This window comes from Narcine bancroftii, chromosome 9 (genome assembly GCF_036971445.1).
Source record: "Narcine bancroftii isolate sNarBan1 chromosome 9, sNarBan1.hap1, whole genome shotgun sequence".
Lineage (NCBI taxonomy): Eukaryota > Metazoa > Chordata > Chondrichthyes > Torpediniformes > Narcinidae > Narcine > Narcine bancroftii.
In genome coordinates this window covers 20,375,175-20,396,119 of record NC_091477.1, presented here as the reverse complement: position 1 = coordinate 20,396,119, position 20,945 = coordinate 20,375,175, and the positions used below count along the sequence as shown (strand labels likewise).

At 39.5% G+C, this 20,945-nt stretch overlaps 1 protein-coding gene across 11 annotated transcripts in view; it reads right to left on the bottom strand.

Moving 5' to 3' along the window:
* LOC138743262 (rap guanine nucleotide exchange factor 6-like) overlaps positions 1-20,945 on the bottom strand; it is a 235,964-nt gene that overhangs the window by 167,519 nt on the left and 47,500 nt on the right. For 10 of the 11 annotated variants that reach the window (XM_069898257.1, XM_069898258.1, XM_069898256.1 and 7 more), the window contains exons 2-4: positions 19,901-19,971; positions 16,954-17,010; positions 15,089-15,172 (exon numbers count right to left, since the gene is read on the bottom strand). The exons of the other annotated variant lie outside the window; for it this stretch is intronic. In XM_069898257.1, the coding sequence (XP_069754358.1) occupies positions 15,089-15,172; positions 16,954-17,010; positions 19,901-19,971 (212 nt within the window). The remainder of the gene's footprint in view (positions 1-15,088; positions 15,173-16,953; positions 17,011-19,900; positions 19,972-20,945) is intronic. 11 annotated transcript variants of the gene reach the window in all.

The window sequence follows — 20,945 nt, the reverse complement described above, 5'->3', positions numbered from 1 at the left end:
AGTATAATCCAGGGAATTCACATGTTGACTTCCTTTCTCTCTCTTCCCCCCCCCCCCCACCCATTACTTTAGCACTGTATTTCCCTTACAAACTTTTTCATGATATTCAAAATGGAAATAATGTTTTAACAATGCTATGCTGAATTATAACTCTATAATGTATTATCTTTGAGCACTGTAGATGAAAAAGTTTCGAAATTTGGATCTTCAAATTTCGGGTATTCTGATAAGAGGTACTCATCCTGTACAAACCTCTACCACTTCCATACAGCCACACCCTCAGGTCCCCTTTCAATCTTTCCTTTCTTACCTTAAACCTACGGCCTCTGGTTTTGAAGTCTGAAAGACTGATTATCTACATCCCTCAATTTTATAAACCTCATCTTGCTCACTCCAGGAAAAAAAGTTTCTGTCTATCCAATCTGCCCTTATAATTCAAGCTCCCTGTTTTGAGCAACACACATCTTTTCTGAACCCTCTTCACCTCAATTGCTTTGCAAAATATTCAGCTAATGACATTTTTGTGATTAAAATTTTTACTATTCTGTCTCATAACCAAATGGCACCTTCAACATTTCCAGCAACTTCATCACTTCTTTACTAACATTTCCTGGTAGTTCACGCACACAGGTTAAAGACATTGACTGAAACCATTTCAATCAATATAATAGTTAACTATTGTATATTTGTCCAGAATTCTGTAGCTAGGACAGAACACCAAATTCTCCAAGTTGAAACGGAACTGAATACTGTCTAATATTTAAACCTTATTTGAATCATTAAACAAGTTTCAAATAAAAGCAGTGTTCCACTTCAAATAATTTCATTCAGGCAGCAGATTATAGTTTCATACAATTTAGTATTGGCTTTAAAAATATATCCTAATCAAGAAAACAAGGAGTAGAGATGATTCAGCCCATTGTGCACACTTAATGAGTCAATAAATTTTGTGGCTGATCTTTCACCTCAGCATTAATCCCTAATGTCTTGATTCCTTTAATATTGTAAGAGCCAAAGGCTCATTGTTTACTGCTGTCGGTTTGGCTGTGGGCATCGGCGGCATTCTAGGGTCTGGAGGCTGCACGCGTTTGGTATCTTCCAGTGCACATGTGCTCTGGACTAGGGTTGGCACATGCGAGGGAGTTGCATGTGATTGGAGCAGTTAGTTAGCCCACTTTAAGTGTAATGTCGAAATCGATGATGGGTGAGTGAACCTCCAAATTTTCTGTTGACCGTTACACATTATTGAAAAGACTGGTCGATACTGTTAATCACGCAAGGACGTTATCGTTACCACATTACAATTATCATTAACACGTTATGAGTCCCTTCATGTTTAATAATAAACTATTTAAAACACATCTGGACTTTGTTAAGAATTAATTCAAACATGCCACAGTAAAAAGCCCACTTAGCCTCCAAACGGCTTTTTTTATGGTTAGTAGTCACTACAAATATCTAAAAGTCAGTGTTGGAAAACGAGCCATAAATAGTTAACATTGTTAAATAAATTACTTAATGAATGTAAGCATCCCCACTGCTATAGTGAAAATAATTTGTTCTGGCTGATGGATCCATTAAAGTATATTTCGCAAAGTCAGAACTTTTTTGAAAATTCGACATTGATAATTACCGAAAGATGCTGCTCAATTAAAATTCCCACCACAAACAAACACACAGGACTCAAAAGGATAAATTAAAACGTACCACTGATTGGATTACTTTTCATGTAGTTTCATGAGAAATTACTTCCGTTTATGTAATGCAGAAATATACTGCTAATTCACTAAGGCCAGGCTGTACTAACAGGTCTTGAGTAACAGATATTGCTGGTATATTTCAACTCAGTTTTGTCTTCTTAATTTTGCCAGGCATTTGAATAAAAACAGTTCAGAAAAATATCTTCACAAAATATAAAATTCCACTTTGAAACTGTTGCAGAGATGTTGCTTTGAAACTAAGTAACTTGCTTTTGGCCAGATCATGTATGCCACTTTCTTTTCCAGACTGAGCTTCCTCTTTTACAACTTTTCCCCTTCCATTCTTAGAATATGAAAGGCAGCATTGAAATTGACTGTCTGCTCACCAGGAGCAAGGCATGTGCATTTCCCGCTGAAAATGATCTCACAGACTCGGTTGGTTTAAAAACAACATGGTTAAATTGCTCTGAAGTTGACAATTTTTCCTGCATACCAGCTTTTGAGCCTTCAACTGCTATCTGGCAGCTGCAGCTCATCAATACAACATAGAAGGCAAATGCACTGTGACCATGATTTAAATTTTCCAAAGCAGATTGCCACTCTGCCTCACTCCACCCCCAACCTCGTTTCCATCTATGCCTGGATCACATGAAGAGATTAACATACCTTTTCCAATCAAAATATTAAACTTGAGAAAATGTTTATATTCTTAAATCAGCATTCACTGCTTTGCCTTGCCTTCTAAAAAAAAATGCATTTTCAACAAATGGTAATTAAACACAAATGATAAAAACCAAAATTCAATGAGTCACAAATGAGGAGGATGCTGTCAAAAAAAATAAACAAAGGATATTAACCTCAGGAAGTACTACAGGGATCCTGCAGAATTAACAAGTGCAGCTGCTTGGCTCTCCTCTCACACACTGGATTCAGTCACAAGAAAAGCTGGTGATCTGAAGTTAATTTTTATGTTAAATCTGTTGTGTTAATTTGTAAAATGCTTCACATACACTTTTGTTTAACTCAAGGAGAACCCGACACCATGGAGGACTTGCACTCCAAGAAAACTGACCATATCACGATTTTTCAATCATGCAAAACCTTTTTACCTCCATTGAATCCCACATTATAAATGGAGATTTGAGCCCATGGGATTGTTTAAAATCAATAGTAAAGAGTACTCCAGTTGCTGCTTTCTATCCCAACCTTGAAGTACAAATACTTATGAATGTTACATTTTCAATGATGCATTAACTATTACACAAATATCCCTTTACCAACTTAGAATCTGTTAATTGAAAATATTTAAATTTCAACAGAGATCATTGAAATTGACTATTATGTGCTCCCATTTTTCAGTCCATTTTCATTTGTGTGAGACTGTCACTTTAAGAGAACAGATTTAACAAACCCTGCAGGCTTTGGAGTATCTGTGAAACTGACTGCAGGCTGAAGACAGCATGTTCCAAAATTGGATACATTTGAAGAAAAGCAAGGCCGTGACCCTAAACCCAGGTTCAGAGAGCATGTGACCAACAGATTAAGACTGAGGACACAGTTTTGCTCAAGGGCCATTTTAAGGAGATAGCGCAGGAGCAAACAGCTCTTGGAAGAAATACTGTGCTGGAGTGGCCTCGTGTGTGGTTACAGACAATCTGTCTGATTTCCTCCTGCCTATTAAAGAGGAATGAGTATACCACTCTGTGACCAAAAGAGTGAAGGTCACTTTTGTTTGGTTGACCAACAGAAAGGGTTCTGAAGGCAGAAGAAAGACTGTGCTTGGATCGTGACCAGAGTGAGAGCCAGCTTAGTTCAGTTGACCCATAGAAAGGGTTCTGGAAGCTTTGTGAGCATTACCTGCTTCGTGTCTCCTTCGCCAAAGAAGAGGGGAGCTTTGGTTGGCACTCATCTAAAAAGAACATTTTGCTGGAAGCACCTCAACAAGGGTTTTGTGAGTTATAAACATTCTGTCACCCCCGGTCTCTCTCCCCCCACTTCATAAACTGCTAATTTCATCTAAAGCCTGCGTGCCGCATCAATTTCAAGCCGACGTGTCAACATTGAATTTCTGAAACTGAACTTTGAACTGGCTTCCAAGAATAGTGCCTCGAGTTGTCATGGCTTGGGTATTCCAGTATATTCACACAAAGTTGGGGGTTAAGTTATATAAGTGTAGATAGGTTAGTTAAATTAGATAAAGTGTTATATTATTGTTTTTATTGATAATTAAAAATATTATTTTAAATATAACACCATCTGGGCACATTTCTATTGCTTCCATTTTGTATGTAACAAATACTATTAATTTTTTTACTTTAAGAGTAATAACACTGATTTACCACTGCTTACAAATAAAGAATACACTCATTCTCCTCCTCCTGCATCTGAGATTCATCACCCACACACTGATGCTTAACACGCCTGTGCAAGCCTGCTATTACTCCTACGATTTGCATCATTTGTTATCAGTGGGAACCAGTACCGCTCCCGACGAAGTATGGAGCGGCGACACAAGTTTCTTTCAACATGTCAATAAACGACTTTTCGAGAGCAGTCTATTCAACTAGTTCCTCTCCATCTTTAGCCTTTAAAATAATTCTGGTAGACAAAAAGAAACCCAAGCACTTCATGGAAGCAGAAGAAAACAGGCAAAAATATAACTGAAAGAGGTTGTTGGGTATTGCTCTGGTTGATCGATATTTGCACAACTAGAACTTCGGAAAATGGTTTTCAGTACTTCCATGACAGATTTGTGCTTAAACACATAAAATAAATAGAATCACATCAAATCACAAGATTCTATTAGGTTAAAATCAGAATGAAGACTACCCAAAAGCCAAATCTATGGAAATTATGATATTCCAGTTTTACAAATTTTGGTTGCATCAACTTGTACAAGCTCAAGGATTGCATTGAAGAAAAATTATTTTGCAGAAGTAGTCCATACCTAGATCTAATCATCTTCCTCCTTTTTGCTTCTCCTAATTTCAAACTAGTAACTCCCCCCTTCTTTCGCCAAATACAAAAGTTACAGCTTATTAACAAGATGCAAGAACACTTTCCTAGGTTTCAAAGCATTGTCAGTCTTTTTGGAGAAGGCTAGTTCCCATTCACCTACCCTTGCTTTACTTAAAGCCAGGAAGACAAATTCAGTGTGATTGTGTCCTCAACATATATTTTAGGAACAATATTCCTTAAAAATACCAATATTTTCAGAATGATAATCGTGTCTCCATTTTGTCTCAGATTCAGTTTCACAAAGAAATTCTAATTGCAATGACATTTCAATTTCCCACTCTTACCTCAAAATACAGAAGTGAGTAGAATCTTTTACAAGGTTTCCACAGAACAACTACTTTCCCCACAAAAGTGATGAGAACTTGCTGTGGGGTACTGTACTACACTTATTCTGAACGAAGTAGGATACTCTGGCCTTAATAATTCATCCACCATTCTGCATCCTGATTACTCAACTGGCAAAATGAATAAGGTATCTCACAATTAAATACTCTATTAGGTAGCAAAAGTTAAATCTGTAGGTATAAATTGACTTTATGCCTATGAACAAAACAAAATTGCTATAAATTGATTTTTCTGACTTGGAGGAGATTCAGACAAGCTAACTGGACCCACTGCAATTTGCCTATCGATCCACATCAGATGCAATATCACTGGCACTCCACTCCGCTCTGGATCGCCTCAAAATCAGCAACTCATACATAGAGCTGCTCTTTGTTGATGACAGTTCAGCCTGCAACACCATTATTTCCTCACTCAACAAGCTCCAAACCCTGGGCCTCTGCACCCCACTCTGCAACTGGATCCTTGACTTCCTCTTTGAAAGACCACAGTCAATACAAATTGGAAACGATGTTTCCTCCTCACTGATGATCGACACAGGTGCACCTCAAGGATGCATGCTTAGCCCACTGCTCTACTCACTATACCCCTGTAACTGTGTGGCCAGGCACAATTCCAATGCTATCTACAAATTTGCCAATGACATTACAGTTGTCACAGAATCACCAATGGCAATGAGAAGGGAGATAAATCAGCAAGTTGAGTGGTATTGCACCAACAACCTTGCACTCAACATTAGCAAAACCAAGGTGATTGTGAATTTCAGGCAGAAATCAGGAGAACACGAACTAATCCTCATCGAGTGGAGATGGTCAAGAACTTCAACTTCCTGATTGTCAACATCTTAGAGGATCTGTAATGGAGCCTTCATGTTGATCCAATCACAAAGAAGGCTCGCCAGCGGCTATACTTTGTGAGGTTTCTGAGCAGATTTGGTATGTCACCGAAGATGCTTGAAAACTTTTACAGACGCATCACTGTCTGATACAGAGGTCCCAATGCTCACGACAAGAAAAAAACTCCAGAGGGTTGTTAACTCAGCCTGTGACATCACGGACTCCAGTTTTCATTCCATCAAGGACATTGACAGGAGGCGGAAACTTAAGAATGCAACTCCTATCCTCAAGGACCCCACCACCCAGGCCATGCCCTCTTCACTATACTATCATCAGGAAAAATGTACAGAAGTCTGAAGACTAGCACTTAGTGGCACATGGACAGCTGAGTGTCTGCCATCAGATTCCTGAACGAACAATGACACTGTCTTAATTTGACTTTTTCTTGTACCATTTTTATTTATTTTTTAAGTTGGTTTCTATAAATATTTGCCCTCTGATGCTGCCCAGAAAACTAATTTTGGGACATGTTCATGACAATAAATTCTGATTCTGATATCTTGCAGGTACGAGCAGAACAAGCTTCATAGTTGATTAAAACTATTCATAGCCTAACTGTGCATGATGGAGCAATTGTAAGTGTCCTGTGCCAAATTTCATCGATGCACCTTAGAAAATATCCTGTCCAGATACATCACAGTTTGTTCTGGGAACTGCTGTGCCCAAGACTAAATGAAGCTGTTAAAGCAGCACAGCCCATCATGCAAACCAACGTCCCCCATCTATCAATTCTGCCTTCACCTCCCACTCCCTTAGGAAAGCAACCTAAATATTTAAGGACGCATCCCAACCAGGTCATCCACACTTTTCTACATCCAAAGGACGATTCTCTGCTGCTTTTTTTTCCCCTATAAACAGATACTATATCCTTCATTCGTTTTATTGTAACATGATCACCTGTTTTACTATGCCTGGATAGAACACAAAATTTTCACTGCATCTCAGTACACACTATAATAAAATTCAATTTAAGCTATATTTTTTAAATGATACATTCATGAAAATAAAGACTTCATGAAAATAAAGACATCATAAAAAGTCTGTGAAACTCAAGGGCTCAAAAGGTTCCCTTTATATGTTATAATACTTTTTACATGATAGATTTCAACATTGGTATACCCTAACGCAAAGAGCCACTGTGAGCAAGGCCTGGCACCCCTGACAATAGGAGAAAGAAGACTCTGAAGTCCTTTCAGAGACAATGAGTGCTCCCACAGCCTCTGCAGCTGCACAGACTGCAGTTCAAACCATGGGCAACCAGAGCTCCAGATCCAAATCTCCAATACGATCAGGATGTGCTCAGTGCCCGAAGTCCTTTGGGAGCCCTTCTTGCCCTCTCGAATCCTAGTTCCAAGGCCTGATTCCCCCGAGCCAGCTGCCAACAGACTTCAGCCTATGTGGGTCATTCAACCGCTGGTCTGCTGCCGTAGTCATCGTCTTGTAGGATCATTGCCTACATTTGTCAACTGGAGGGCGTTCTCCCCAGTTCTGGTGCCCTGTGCCAGTCCGTTCTTCCCCAAAATTTGTAACCCCTTGTGGCATGCTGTCCGGCACAGGCATCACTATCTTTGGCACATATCTGTTATGTGTGGAAAGATATCAGCTTCAGTGGGTTCATCGAGAGACAAGTCTGGACACACAAGTGTTACAATCAAAGGTCACTTTATTGAACACAAAGGAGACAAACAGGGGAAAAAGTCAAACAATACTTGTATATAGACATTCACATCAGGCCCAGGTTGGACTCTGATACTAGTGGTGCCCATCTTCTACACAGTACAAGACAAACACTATAATGGTGCAAGCAGTCACATCGGGAACAATGATATCCTACCATACTCTCCCGCACACGTACACACTTCACAGACAGGGACTTTCAAGCACACTCCCAATTCCCTGTCCCAAGGAGGGTGTGACTCTCTGCAAACACTGACCTGTAGCAGAATTACAACTCAACTCAGTGTAGTAGACACCTTACCAGTGACTTGTCCAGCGATATCCACAGTAGTGACCTGGAGTGATGTCTGGGACTTGAACCAAGAAGCAGAAAGAAACAATGTGGCGTGCATCGATGTTTTATACTGTTCTGAACTGGGCATCTGACCAATGATGACACCGAGTCATTTAAATGAACCAATGGTAAAGTGTGCACTAATGGGCAGCCGGTGTCCAAGCTTGATTGGCAGATGATGCGACCTCCGAATAAGTTTCAGGCAGGGAGGTCACATGACACTCTGTCATCCAATGTTCCAGACAGGGAGGCCATGTGTTCCTCCACAATCCACATACAATACCACATCCATGATAACAGAATTTACAATACACCGTCTGCTCCTTTAGCACACTATTTTAAAGCTTACACAGAGCTTCTATAGGCCTGGACAGCACTGTCATTATCAGGACCAGACAGTAAGGCCCTGAGGATTAGCGCTGCATCTCCACTCCCCGGATCCACACCAGCAGCACCAATATTAGTGTATTCTTAATTTACATCAGTAGGTCAAGAGTTTCATATAGGTCAAACCAGCGAAGACAAGTAACCTGAAGAATGCCACTAAACTATCGTATATTACAGCACACAAGTTAACCCCCATTTTTCAGACTCATTTTAAGCCCCCGAAGATCTGATACCTGAAATGGGCCATTGACCAGCGTACACGTCGACCCTCAAAGATCATGCAGATTGATCTGCTGGGCATTGGCTGGGGATGATTGCTATCATGGAGGTCCATCGACACAACGCAACACATGACAAAAATATGAAGCGAGTTTTAAGTTGAAAGTGATAGAAATGGCAAGAAACCAACAACTACTGATACAAAATAATTTGATGTACATGAGAAGTTGGTAAGAGATTTGAGGAAGAAATAAGAGACTAAGAAAAATGTCATTTTCATTTAGGAAATGAATCACTCATTGGCCGGAGTTGGAAAATCACATTGCAGCAAGGGTACGTGAACAGACAAGATTGCTACATAGTCATCTGAAATAAAATAAGAACATTTGCACTGAGGTGGGCAAAGTCGCACCTAGACCTCAGTAAGATTTTGAGGTTACGGTAGGCTGGTGCAATTGTTTTATGAACAGGAAAAATATGGTAATACGACAAAAAGCAAAATGTGCACAGAAACTACCAAAAGATCTTGATCATAAAGTTGTAAGTTTTCACCAGTTTATTATATGTAATCGACAGAAACACCAGTTTGCATTGGCAAATATTGGAAACATGGACAAAACCCTCATGAATTTTGACATGATGGGAAATAGAACAGTGAAAAGGAATTAAAAACTGTGCAAACCAGAAGTACAGGCTATGAAAGGATCAAGTGTACCATGGTGTTATTGTGCATGGACGACAGTATGAAGTTAAGACCCATGGTAATCGTCAAATGGAAAAGTAAACCAAAAATAAAATTCCCTGCAGGTATTTTTGTACATTTTCATGAAAAAGGATGGATGGATAAAAATGGTGTAAAACTATGGATAGGCAATGTGTGGAATAGGCAGTCAGGCAGGCAAAAAACTGAGTTTGCTGGTCTGGGATATATTTTGTAGCCACTTAACTCGAATACAAACAGTAGATTAGCACTACATAATACTTACATGGTGGTTATATCATGGGTAGTTTGGCATCTATAGCCAAACTCTCGATGTCTGCTTGAACAAGCAGATCATGTGTGCAAGAAATGGAATACATGGATCTCGAGTGCAAAAAAGTCGTTAGGCAGGGCAATGCGTGCTGCAATGCCTGATGTGTTGTGTGACTTTGTACTCAAGACATGCGACAAAGTTAAAGTAGAGACTGTGATAAAATTGCTTAAAAAGTGTGATATCTCTTGTGCAATTGACAGCAAGGATGATGATTTATTGTGGGACACTTGACGATAAAGCTGAAACTGGCTCATCAGATACAGACTGGAAGTTTAAACATCAAGAGTATGGATTTCACGACTTGACTTGTACGCCAAAATATATGGTAGATGGATTTTTACAACAATAATGTCGGTTCTTTGTTAATGGCCTACCCCCCCCTACATGCTAACCTTTATGTCACCAAATAATAAAAGGTACAATGGTACCTGCAAGATCAGGATGCATCCCAAAGAATTACAACATTAATCCAATAGGGCTAAAAGGGGTCATTACACTGCTATATTGGGGAGCTGTCATGAATCCTATCCTCTTTATTCTGCCGCAAGAACCTGAAGCAAATCCAGCAATGAATTACATTGTGGAGAGACTGCCAGTGAAGGCTGGTGTTGGGCAACCTGAGGTTGAGCTTTGTGGTTGTTCAGAGTTAAGATAAGCCAATGCTGAGTAATGATAGACTGACCAGATCCCAGGGAATCTCTCATTCGATATAATGAAAGCTGCTGTCGCTCTCCTTTATTTAGTTGAAAAACTCTTCACAGCCCAGAGATTTCTCGAGTAACAAGTTCAAAAGTAGTAACAGGCCTCTTCTTTAGCCAAACGAGGAGATAGGAGGCAGTGGCTACCATCAAATGAAACAGAAGGTAATGAGAGAAACCACTGGGTACACATGGTGTGTCAACAGGAGAAATTGATGCTAGTTTCCAGTAGAGACCTGCAATCCATGGCAGGATAAGGGCACCCCTAACCACTGAGTAGCTCGAGCACCCATATTAACACACCCAATACCACCCCTTAGTGATAGCTACACCACACGTGGCTGTGGGAGATTTATTATTGGGAAAGGTTAAACAGGTTAGGACTATACTCCTTGGAATGAAGGGGAGACTTGATAGAGGTTTACAAGATTATGAGGGGTATAGACAGAGTAGATGTGAGTAGGATGTTTCCACTTAGATTGGGGGAGATAAATATGAGAGGACATAGCTTTAGGCTGAAGAGGTATAAAGGGAACATTAGGGGAAGTTTTTCACTCAGAGTGGTAGGAGTGTGGAATGAACTGCCATCTGATGTGTGAATGCAGATTCAATCTTGAGTTTTAAAAATAAATTGGATAACTGGATAGGAGTGGTCCAGAGAGTTATGGAATGAGAGTAGGTCAGTGGGACTAGCTAGTTTCATTAGGTCAGCACAGACTGGAAGGGCTGAATGGCCTCTTTTCTGTGCTGTAACATTCTACAGAGAGCATCAGTGGAGGACATGGTTTTGTGCCACATTTCTGGAAACAGCAACATACAGCCTGTACAAATGTTTTTTTTTTAAATCAGGTACCCTTGAAACTTTGGCAACACTGGACAGGCAAAATTTCCACTGTTTACTCCATTAACCCAATAATGTACTTTTTTTTCTAATGGTTCACTTCTTCATGTTTAATCTTCCCCATGTAGTGGTTGATTGTATAAGTAGGCTGTCTTAAGGGTGCAGCACAAGAAATCTCAGGACCATGGCACAAGATTTTTGTTATTTAATAAATTAATGAATAGAAAAATCAGTTTTTCTTTTTGAGCCCATAATATTTTAATCAGTATTCCTTAAAAATAGAAATTTACATTGAGAGTATCCAATAGAGGAACACACTTTTCATACCAAATGGCAATGCAGTGATGCTCAAGATAAACAAAAGCCTTTCAGAATAAATAGACTTCAGTACTACTGGACTGGTGACATTTACACATCATTTCTCGTATGGAGATAAGGAATCAGAGGGTATCAGTGGCAATATTGGCGTCTGATAGCGCATGGGCAATGGAGCACATAAACTGGTGCTGAGGCCCACATATCTATGCCAAATAAGTCTTATTTATGCTGAAAGTTTGTTGCCTGCACATGCTACATATCCCTGTATTTCTTAAATATTCATGTGTCTAATTGGAAACATCTTAAACTCCAATATTGTACCTGCTTCCAACATGACTCCTGGCAGCCTGTTACAAGCACCCACCCCCTCTCTGTATAAAAGGGCATGCCCTGCACCTTTAAACCCTCCCTCCCCCTCACCTTAAACATACACCCTCTAGTATGCAACATTTTTATCCTAGTTAAAGATTCTATCTACCTGATCAAACTGTTTCATAATTTTATACAATTCTATCAAGCCACCCCTCAACCTCTGACGTTCCATAAGTAACAACCCAAGTTTGTACAATCTTTCCTTGTAGCTCATACCCTGCAATCCAGGCAACATCCTGGTAAATCTCTTCATTACCCTTTCCAAAGCCTCCACAACCTTTCTGTAATTGGGTGATCCAAATTGCACACAGTATTCTAAATGTGGCCTAACTAAAGTTTTATATAGCTGCAACACTAGTTGCTTACATTCAAGGTTTAGGAGTAACATGAGGGGGAACTTCTTTACTCAGAGAGTGGTTACTGTGTGGAATGGGCTTCCGGGAAAGGTGATGGAGGAAGGGTCAATTTTGTCATTTAAGAAAGAGTTGGATGAGTATATGGATGGGAGGGGGATGGAGGGATATGGGCAGAGTGCTGGTAAGTGGGATTAGAGGAGGGTATTTGGATCAGTGCGGACTAGAAGGGCCAAATTGGCCTGTTTCCGTGCTGTAATTGTTATATGGTCTGTTACCATGCTATAATCACAATAAAAAAATACTCAATGCCCTGCCCAACAAAGGCAAGCATGCTGGATGCCTTCTTTACTAGCCTATCAACTTGCATGGGCACTTTCAATGAGCTAAGGACCTGAACCCCCAGATCCTTTTGCACATTAATCCTTGTAAGTGCCATGCCATGAGCTATACATGCTCCCCTTACATTTGACATCCCAAAGTGCAACACCTCACCTTGTCTGGTGGTTAGGAGACCTGTATCTAGAAGCTTGTGACTATGAATTAAGGGCCAAAAATTCTAATCCCATCACAAACTTCTAGAAAATTGAATTCAAATAACACCCAATTGCTTTTATCCTTTAGAGAAAGAAATCTGCCATCTTTATCTTGTTCAGTTTCAATACAACTCCTGATTCACATCGAGCTTTAAAACTGACTGTACCATTTGATTTGACAAAGTAAATCATCAAGAGACCTGAGGGGCAAGTAATAAAAACTGCCATTTGTAGCAACATTCACATCCAATGCACTAATTAATTTTATGAACTGTTCAGCTCCTCCATTTCTCTTTCCACAGATGCTGCCCAAATTGAGTATTTGCCCAATCTATCTTCAGAGAGATGGCGAGTCAGGTGACTAGGAACACTTCTTCTTTGGCTTGGCTTGGCGGACGAAGATTTATGGAGTGGTAAATGTCCACGTCACCTGCAGGCTCGTTTGTGGCTGACAAGTCCGATGCAGGACAGGGAGACACGGTTGCAGCGGATGCAGGGGAAAATTGGTGGGTTGGGGTTGGGTGTTAGGTTTTTCCTCCTTTGTCTTTTGTCAGTGAGGTGGGCTCTGCGGTCTTCTTCAAAGGAGGTTGCTGCCCGCCGAACTGTGAGGCGCCAAGATGTCCGGTTTGAGGCGATATCAGCCCACTGGCAGTGGTCAATGGGGCAGACACCAAGAGATTTCTTTAAGCAGTCCTTGTACCTCTTCTTTGGTGCACCTCTGTCACGATCTTGGGAAGGCGACAGTCCTCCATTCTGGAGACGTGACCTACCCAGCGCAGTTGGATCTTCAGCAGCGTGGATTCGATGCTGTCGGCCTCTGCCATCTCGAGTACTTCGATGTTAGGGATGAAGTCGCTCCAATGAATGTTGAGGATGGAGCGGAGACAACGCTGGTGGAAGCGTTCTAGGAGCCGTAGGTGATGCCGGTAGAGGACCCATGATTCGGAGCCGAACAGGAGTGTGGGTATGACAATGGCTCTGTATACGCTAATCTTTGTGAGGTTTTTCAGTTGGTTGTTTTTCCAGACTCTTTTGTGTAGTCTTCCAAAGGCACTATTTGCCTTGGCGAGTCTGTTGTCTATCTCGTTGTCGATCCTTGCATCCGATGAAATGGTGCAGCCAAGATAGGTAAACTGGTTGACCATTTTGAGTTTTGTGTGCCTGATGGAGATTTGGGGGAGCTGGCTGATGGAGGACCTCAGTTTTCTTCAGGCTGACTTCCAGGCCAAACATTTTGGCAGTTTCCGCAAAATAGGACGTCAAGTGCTGAAGAGCTGGCTCTGAATGGGCAACTAAAGCGGCACTAGACACATGGTAAATGCACTGCCATAGAGACAGGCGGTGGACTGACAAGAAATGGCAAGCACAATAGTGAGAACTAGTTCACTAGTATCCTTAAACATGTTCAAAAAGAAAATAAGGGCAGCAGGGTTGGTGTAGTGGTTAGCACAATGCTTTTATAGCGCCAGTGATCGGGACCGGGTTCGAATCCCATGCTCTCTGTAAGAAGTTTGTATGTTCTCCCCATGTCTACTACCCCAGGGACTCTGGTTTCCTCCCACCATTCACAATGTACCAGGTGAGCAGGTTAAATGGGTGTAAATTGGGCAGCATGGACACGTAGGCCAAAATGGCCTGTTATCATGTTGTATATAAAGATATCTTTATCTCTCTATAATCTCTATCCATTTATCTCTATAAAATAAAATCCACATAGCACCAATTGCCATCATCTGAATTGTAATCATGCCCTTTCGGCTTTAAAAAAAATTGTGCCTGAATATGTTAGCTATGGCATAAAGCAAGATATTGAAGACACCTACTAGAAGGGATTGGCATCAATAGCAGGTAATTACAATTGAAATGTAAATCAGTTATTTATGTCATTGAATGCTGCAACAGACAAGCTGCTAGAAATGTACTGCATTTTTTCTAACTCGGTAACTTTTATTCAGTTATCATCCTCTTTATTGATTTAATAAACAAAATCAATCTGAAAATATTATTTTTAAAAAAGAATACAGGAGCCAGGACAGAACTGCACAAGGAGAATTACAACTTCAATGCAAAAATCAGCCCTTCATAAATGTTTCTAAAGGAAAATAGTAGGCATTTCAAAATCCTGGGAATACACTTGTTCTCCATTATCATTTGCATGAACTGTAACTGTGAATATTGTATTTTATGTTTATTAATGGGGTAATTTAATATACATTATTGTAATTGTTTTTCTTAAAAAATTGGCTGCACTAATAATTTTGCTGCATATGTACATTATACAGTGTGTATGGCCATAAATTCATTACGAGACTAAAAATCTTAACAGATGTTGTCATCTGCAAAAACAAAAATCTATAAATTACCTGCAACGTGGAAGAAACATCGATTCTTTTATAAATACACATCCCGAAAGGAGGATATACCAGCAGTTTGCAATGCTATCAGGACTAAACAAAAGGGAGAAAGAGGTTAAAGTAAAACATACTAAGCATTAAAAAGCAAAAAATCTATGGAATGAATGAATAATGTTTGCAATCGGATAGAATTATCATGCTGGATAACTTCAAGGAAAACCAAATTCTTGATATGAAATTGAATTAAAGAGCTTATGCCATTTTCATTTCTACATTGGCATACCAAGAGATCACTAACAGTCCTGCACTATTCTCTACAGGAATAAAATTGCAACTACACTCCAACACATATGCCTGTTAAAAAAACTCTTGCAGCTTTGTGGGGGGCGAGGGGGGGGTGGTGCTTTTCCAAATTTTTTCTAATCCTTGATGATATGTGGACATCACACAGCATTGTAAACCCTTTTTTAAAAAAAATTGAGCGTTTGACTCAGATATGAGACCGACAGGAAAGGATGCAAGTTTTCCTTTAAAGAAACATTAAGAAACAGGATGGGTTTTTTTAAAAAACAATGTTGTCGTCTTCATTAATAATATCATTCAAATTTTAATTCTCTAAGAATCTATGATTATTTAACTATCCAGAATAGACTGAAAAGATTACATTAAAATATTGTGAAGAAATATTTCCAATGGAAAGAACTGTCCTCATAACATTTCCAACCTTCTTTCTCCAAATATTTAATTTTTAGAGATTTAGAACAGTAACAGGCCCTTCTAGCCCACAAGCTAGTGATGCCAAAATATACCAATTAACCTAAAATCTCAGTTTTTGGAGGATGGGAGGAAACCATGCAATTGTACAAATTTCCTACAGACAGCGCTGGATTCGAAACAAGTTCATTCGCACTGTAATACCATCGCGCTAACTGCTACGCTAACCATTCCGCCCTTGTTGAAATTTGTTAATATTTTTTTCCTTTCATCAAATCTCAAAGCCTCAAAGTGCACATTCAGTAGGACATCAACTAAGTCAACATAATCCTCAATGCAGTAATACAGAACTTCATTCTATCAGTCCTGAATGATGACCCAAGAATGTAAAAAAAACTGAATAAATGCTGCCCAAGATTTACCTGAACTTAGCTGCTTCAGAGTGATGCAATGAAGGAAGCTAACAGATAGAACCATAGAACATTAGAGCACAGAAACAGGCCCCTTCGGCCCTCTAGTCTGTGCCAAACCAGTTTTTTTTTGCTTAGTCCCACTGACCTCCAACCAGTCCATAGCCTTCCATAACTCTCCCATCCTTGTACCTGTCCAAATTCTTCTTAAATGTTAAAATTAAGCCTGCATTCAGCACCTCAGCTGGCAGCTCGTTCCACACTCCCACCACTCACTGTGTTAAGAAGTTCCCTTTAAACTTTTTCCCTTTCACTCTTAAACCACATCCTCTGGTTTGTATCTCACCTACCCTCAGTGGAAAAAGTCTGTCTACATTTACTCTGTCTCTCCCCATAATTTTAAATATCTCCCCTCATTCTTCTACACCCCGGGAATAAAGTCCAATCCTCTTTAACCTTTCCCTGTAACTCAGTTCCTGAAGTCCAGGCAACATCCAAGTAATCCCAACTGTCTATTTTACAACCATTGACAGTTCAAGATTTCCCTCTACCATTTACAAATCAGATAGAGAGGAACACCTTACAATGAAAGCACTAATCTTTATGTGAATATTGAATAATTCAGCATTACTTACAATCCAACAACTAATGGATGTCTCATGGGGACATGAAGCATCGTAACAGAATTAAATCTTGAGTTAAAACTGACATTAAAACACTGATATAATAACTGACATAACAAATACTTACGAGAACAAGACTTCATTGGCATTGTGCTTTTCATAACGAACTGTTGCACACATCAACCTGAAAGACAAGTATCAACTTAGCTAACATTTAAAACTTGTTTTCATGGAAACCAACAAATTGATATTTAAATCTCAATGTTACATGAACAATTTTAATTAATGGAGGTAGGGAGGGTGGGATGGGAGGAGGGAGGGGGGGGAGAAAATGGCACTGTATATGTGTGAAAAGGAAAAAGTGTGTACCATGGTTAATGTGATTTATGGTGTGAAAAATAAAAATTAAAAAAAAACAATTTTAATTAATGTAACTATTTTTGAAAAGCCATAATTAAATTGGTAGATGATGTCAAACTAAACCAGGTCAAACTGAACAAAAACAATTGATGAATAAAATATAATTTTTGTATCAGACTGAAATTTCTACATATCAAAACTGAAACGAATATCCAAGACTGAGAAATGTCCAGTCTTCAAGAAAAAACAGTTGACTCATAAAAATTAAACTTTTTAACTAAAAAATCCAAATATGTTACTTTTGTTGCCTCAGAAAGAACAAGATAAATTCCCTGTTCCATATTTGATAATTTTTCAACAACCTCTAAACACCAAATTTCTCCTTTTCTTTGTCAAAACCAAGGTCAATGAAATCCCCTGAATGGGATTTTATTAAGTAAACCTCTCAGTTTTTAATAATCACACAGCAAACCTATTGCATCACAGAAGTAGAAAATCAACTTCAACATCAATTTCTGCAAAATAAATACCACTTCAGAAATTTTTTTGGACTAGTGAAACTTACAATTTCAAGTCTGCTTGAATATTATTTTCAACCTTGGTTGGTGGATGGGGTTAAATCTTTATAATCAACCTTTTTCTTCCTCTTTTTGTTCCCTTTTCCTTTCCTTTTTTACTATTCACTAAATGTTTAGATTAGAATATGAGTCCATGATACTTTATATTTCTATATTATACATATCCAAATGTATATGACATTTAATTTATATGGACTTGTAATGTATGGCTGTACGATAAAAATCAATAAAAATCATTTTAAAAGAATTGTGAAACTCGAAGGGCAAAACACAATTGAATCCAAATTGATCATGAATGCACTTTGGGGAGATTAACAGAAGAGCAGCCATTGCATTCATGTAATATCAGTGGATCTCTGGGAGCAGTGCAGTTATTAAAAGAAGCTAAATGACTCTTCTTAGTGGTTATTACACTGAATTCTTATGAGTGAACCTCTGGTGAAGTCTCCTATTTGCTCTGTGGTCAGTGAGAATGCAGAAAAGCAAAAGAGGATACAGGTCTATTAAAGTTATCAGCAAACACATTAATGATCTAGACCACACATGTCAAACTCTGGCCCGCGGGATATAATTATATTTGGCCCGCAAGATCATTTCAAAGATGTATTAGAGGTGGCCCGCTGGCCGCCGCGCCAGTATAGCGCATGCACAGTAATACAACAAATCCCAGAATGCATTGGCATCAGCCTGCTAATCGCCCCCACCTCCTCTGTTTACGTTGCAGGGTCTCACCGTGGACTCTGGTTTTGGGGCCTGGCCGGTGTCAGGGGAAGCCAAGGTCGCTTCCCAGCGCCCGGAACCGGAGGCCTCGGGACTGACCTCGCCAGGACCGTTGCCCACTCCCCCTCCCTGCCGCAGGCCGATCCGCGACTCACGGTGACGGGACCGCTGATCCGCCGAGATGCCGCCCTGCAGCGAGAGCCGATGCCCCTGCACTGCCGTTGTCCAACCCGATCGCCCGCAAACCCCGCCCTCCCGCACACAGGCCTGAGTAAGGATCATGAACTTTAATCTCAGGATAAAACGATCTTCCAATAGTTTCATGTCACAGTGATAAATATATTCCTGGTTAAAAATGGTCCTGCACCTGGATACAAGCTCATTAGGCATAAAACTTGAAAAGTGTGTAAATCAAAGGATATCTGTACCAATGGAAAAAGGGCATGGCAAATAACCCTGTTAGAGTTCATGCCCACAATCAGTCACCCATTTGATTGTTTCAGGAATCATGTTATTCTCCCACATTCTCAATAGCCCTCAGATTTTACTATTCGACAGCACACTAGCAACATGTGACAAATCCTCTATAGAGAAATATTATTATTGAATATTTTATTTCTCATTTGTTAATGCTTCTGGAAAGAGTTTATCCAAAACTATTATTAAACATTTATTTTAATAAGAAAAAGTTTAACATTACATATGTTGAAAGAAGAGAAAACATGCAGATGTTGTTGAAAATTTTCAATAAATATTTAGTTCGGCCCTCGACTTAGTCCAAGTTTTTAATTTTGGCCCTCTGTGAATTTGAGTTTGACACCCCTGATCTAGACTAAACTTGGCACAAAAATAAATTTGCTATATTTGGCGACATATGATTTTACACAAGTAACCTAGAAATACAGGCAAACTAGTTGGGTCCAAATCCCAGCCCCAAACATTGTTCAGTCTATGAAGGACAATATCTGTTCACCTGCTGTGCCCTGGGCCTATTCAAAGGGACAGATTTCCTCAATCAATAATCCCAACGATTCATCCTTTCTTTCATTCATACTTCATCCACTCTGGATTCAAACCCTGATAATATTCTACTCACCTCCAAAAGATGCTTTTTAAAAAATATACAGATATTCAAATACTTCATCTGCTCTCTTATTATTCCTACACTTAACCAATGTTTACTAATGTCCTATTTCATGGCATTTTTTTTGGTCTCTGAACTTCATGAAAATCATGGCCCTATCACTACCTCCATCAGCGCTAATTTCTTCCACTTCCTCTGCATTCAATCCAATGCACTTCTGTAATTTGTCAAATAATATTAAGGAAATATGGCTGGAACTGAAACTTGAAAAATAAAAGCCAAACAGCCTACACATTTAAATCCAGAATTTTTATTAAAATGTTAATGCTTACCTGAGTTGGTGTTCTCTCAAATTAGAAAGTACATCCATGCCATGGAGGTGTGAATAAATGATTTCTAAATCCTGTTGAAAAAACAAAGTTACCTGATTCAATTCAAGTGCAAATTACACCACAACCTTCAAAAGATTCACTTTCAAGAAAATGAAGAACATTAGACATGGTCAAGTACAAATCCTACTGTATAATACATTTGTAACTAGAATGTCTGATCACATTTTTATTAAATTTATTAGACGAGGCAAAGTGCCTGCCATTCTGCACCTGCAGTGGACTATCAAAACATGAAACCACAGAATGGTCAGACACTATTTACACATGGAATAAGAATAGAAATGATGCCAAGGTCTTAATTTCAAGTTTTACGAACCGAATGTAACAAGAAGCAGTAGGCAATGAACCAGACAGTATTTAATTTTAAAACTGTAATTTTATTTCTAACTCTTAAATTAGTCTTAACTTTTGAACCATCCTTAACACTAAATCTATCCACAGCTATGCGCAGGTGTCTGTGTGGGATATCCAAACCATTACAGTCCAGGCCAAAATCCAGAAAGTGACTTCAAAGTTCAGACTTTCAAATTCAGTGTTGAAGTGTAGGCCTTTGAAATTTAACCCCAGAATTAATGTTGAACTGATGGGAAGACTGGAGTTGTGGCTACTACAGACACGCCAATTCTCCTTGCATTTGCCTTTGAAGAAATGCCCATCTACACAAGTTGTGGTCAAAATACTCCTGGTCCTTTTGTAGGTAAGGCTCAAACTGGGCAGCCTCCAGAAGCTTCCAAGACCCTGGGACCGGTCTCTCCAAATAACTTCACAACAAGTCACGCTTAAAATTAAGTAGTCTCTCCCAGTGACCTCCATTGTTAGTCACAATCAAAGTGAAGCCTTTTGCTTCCCAAAAAGACCCTCCTGGCACAGTTCTATCCACCAAAAGGCCCAGTTATTCACAGAGCATGCTTTGCTCCAAATTCCACAGAATGACTGACCACAAGAGCTGCTTTCAAAGTGTGACATCGGGAACCCTGGCAAATTT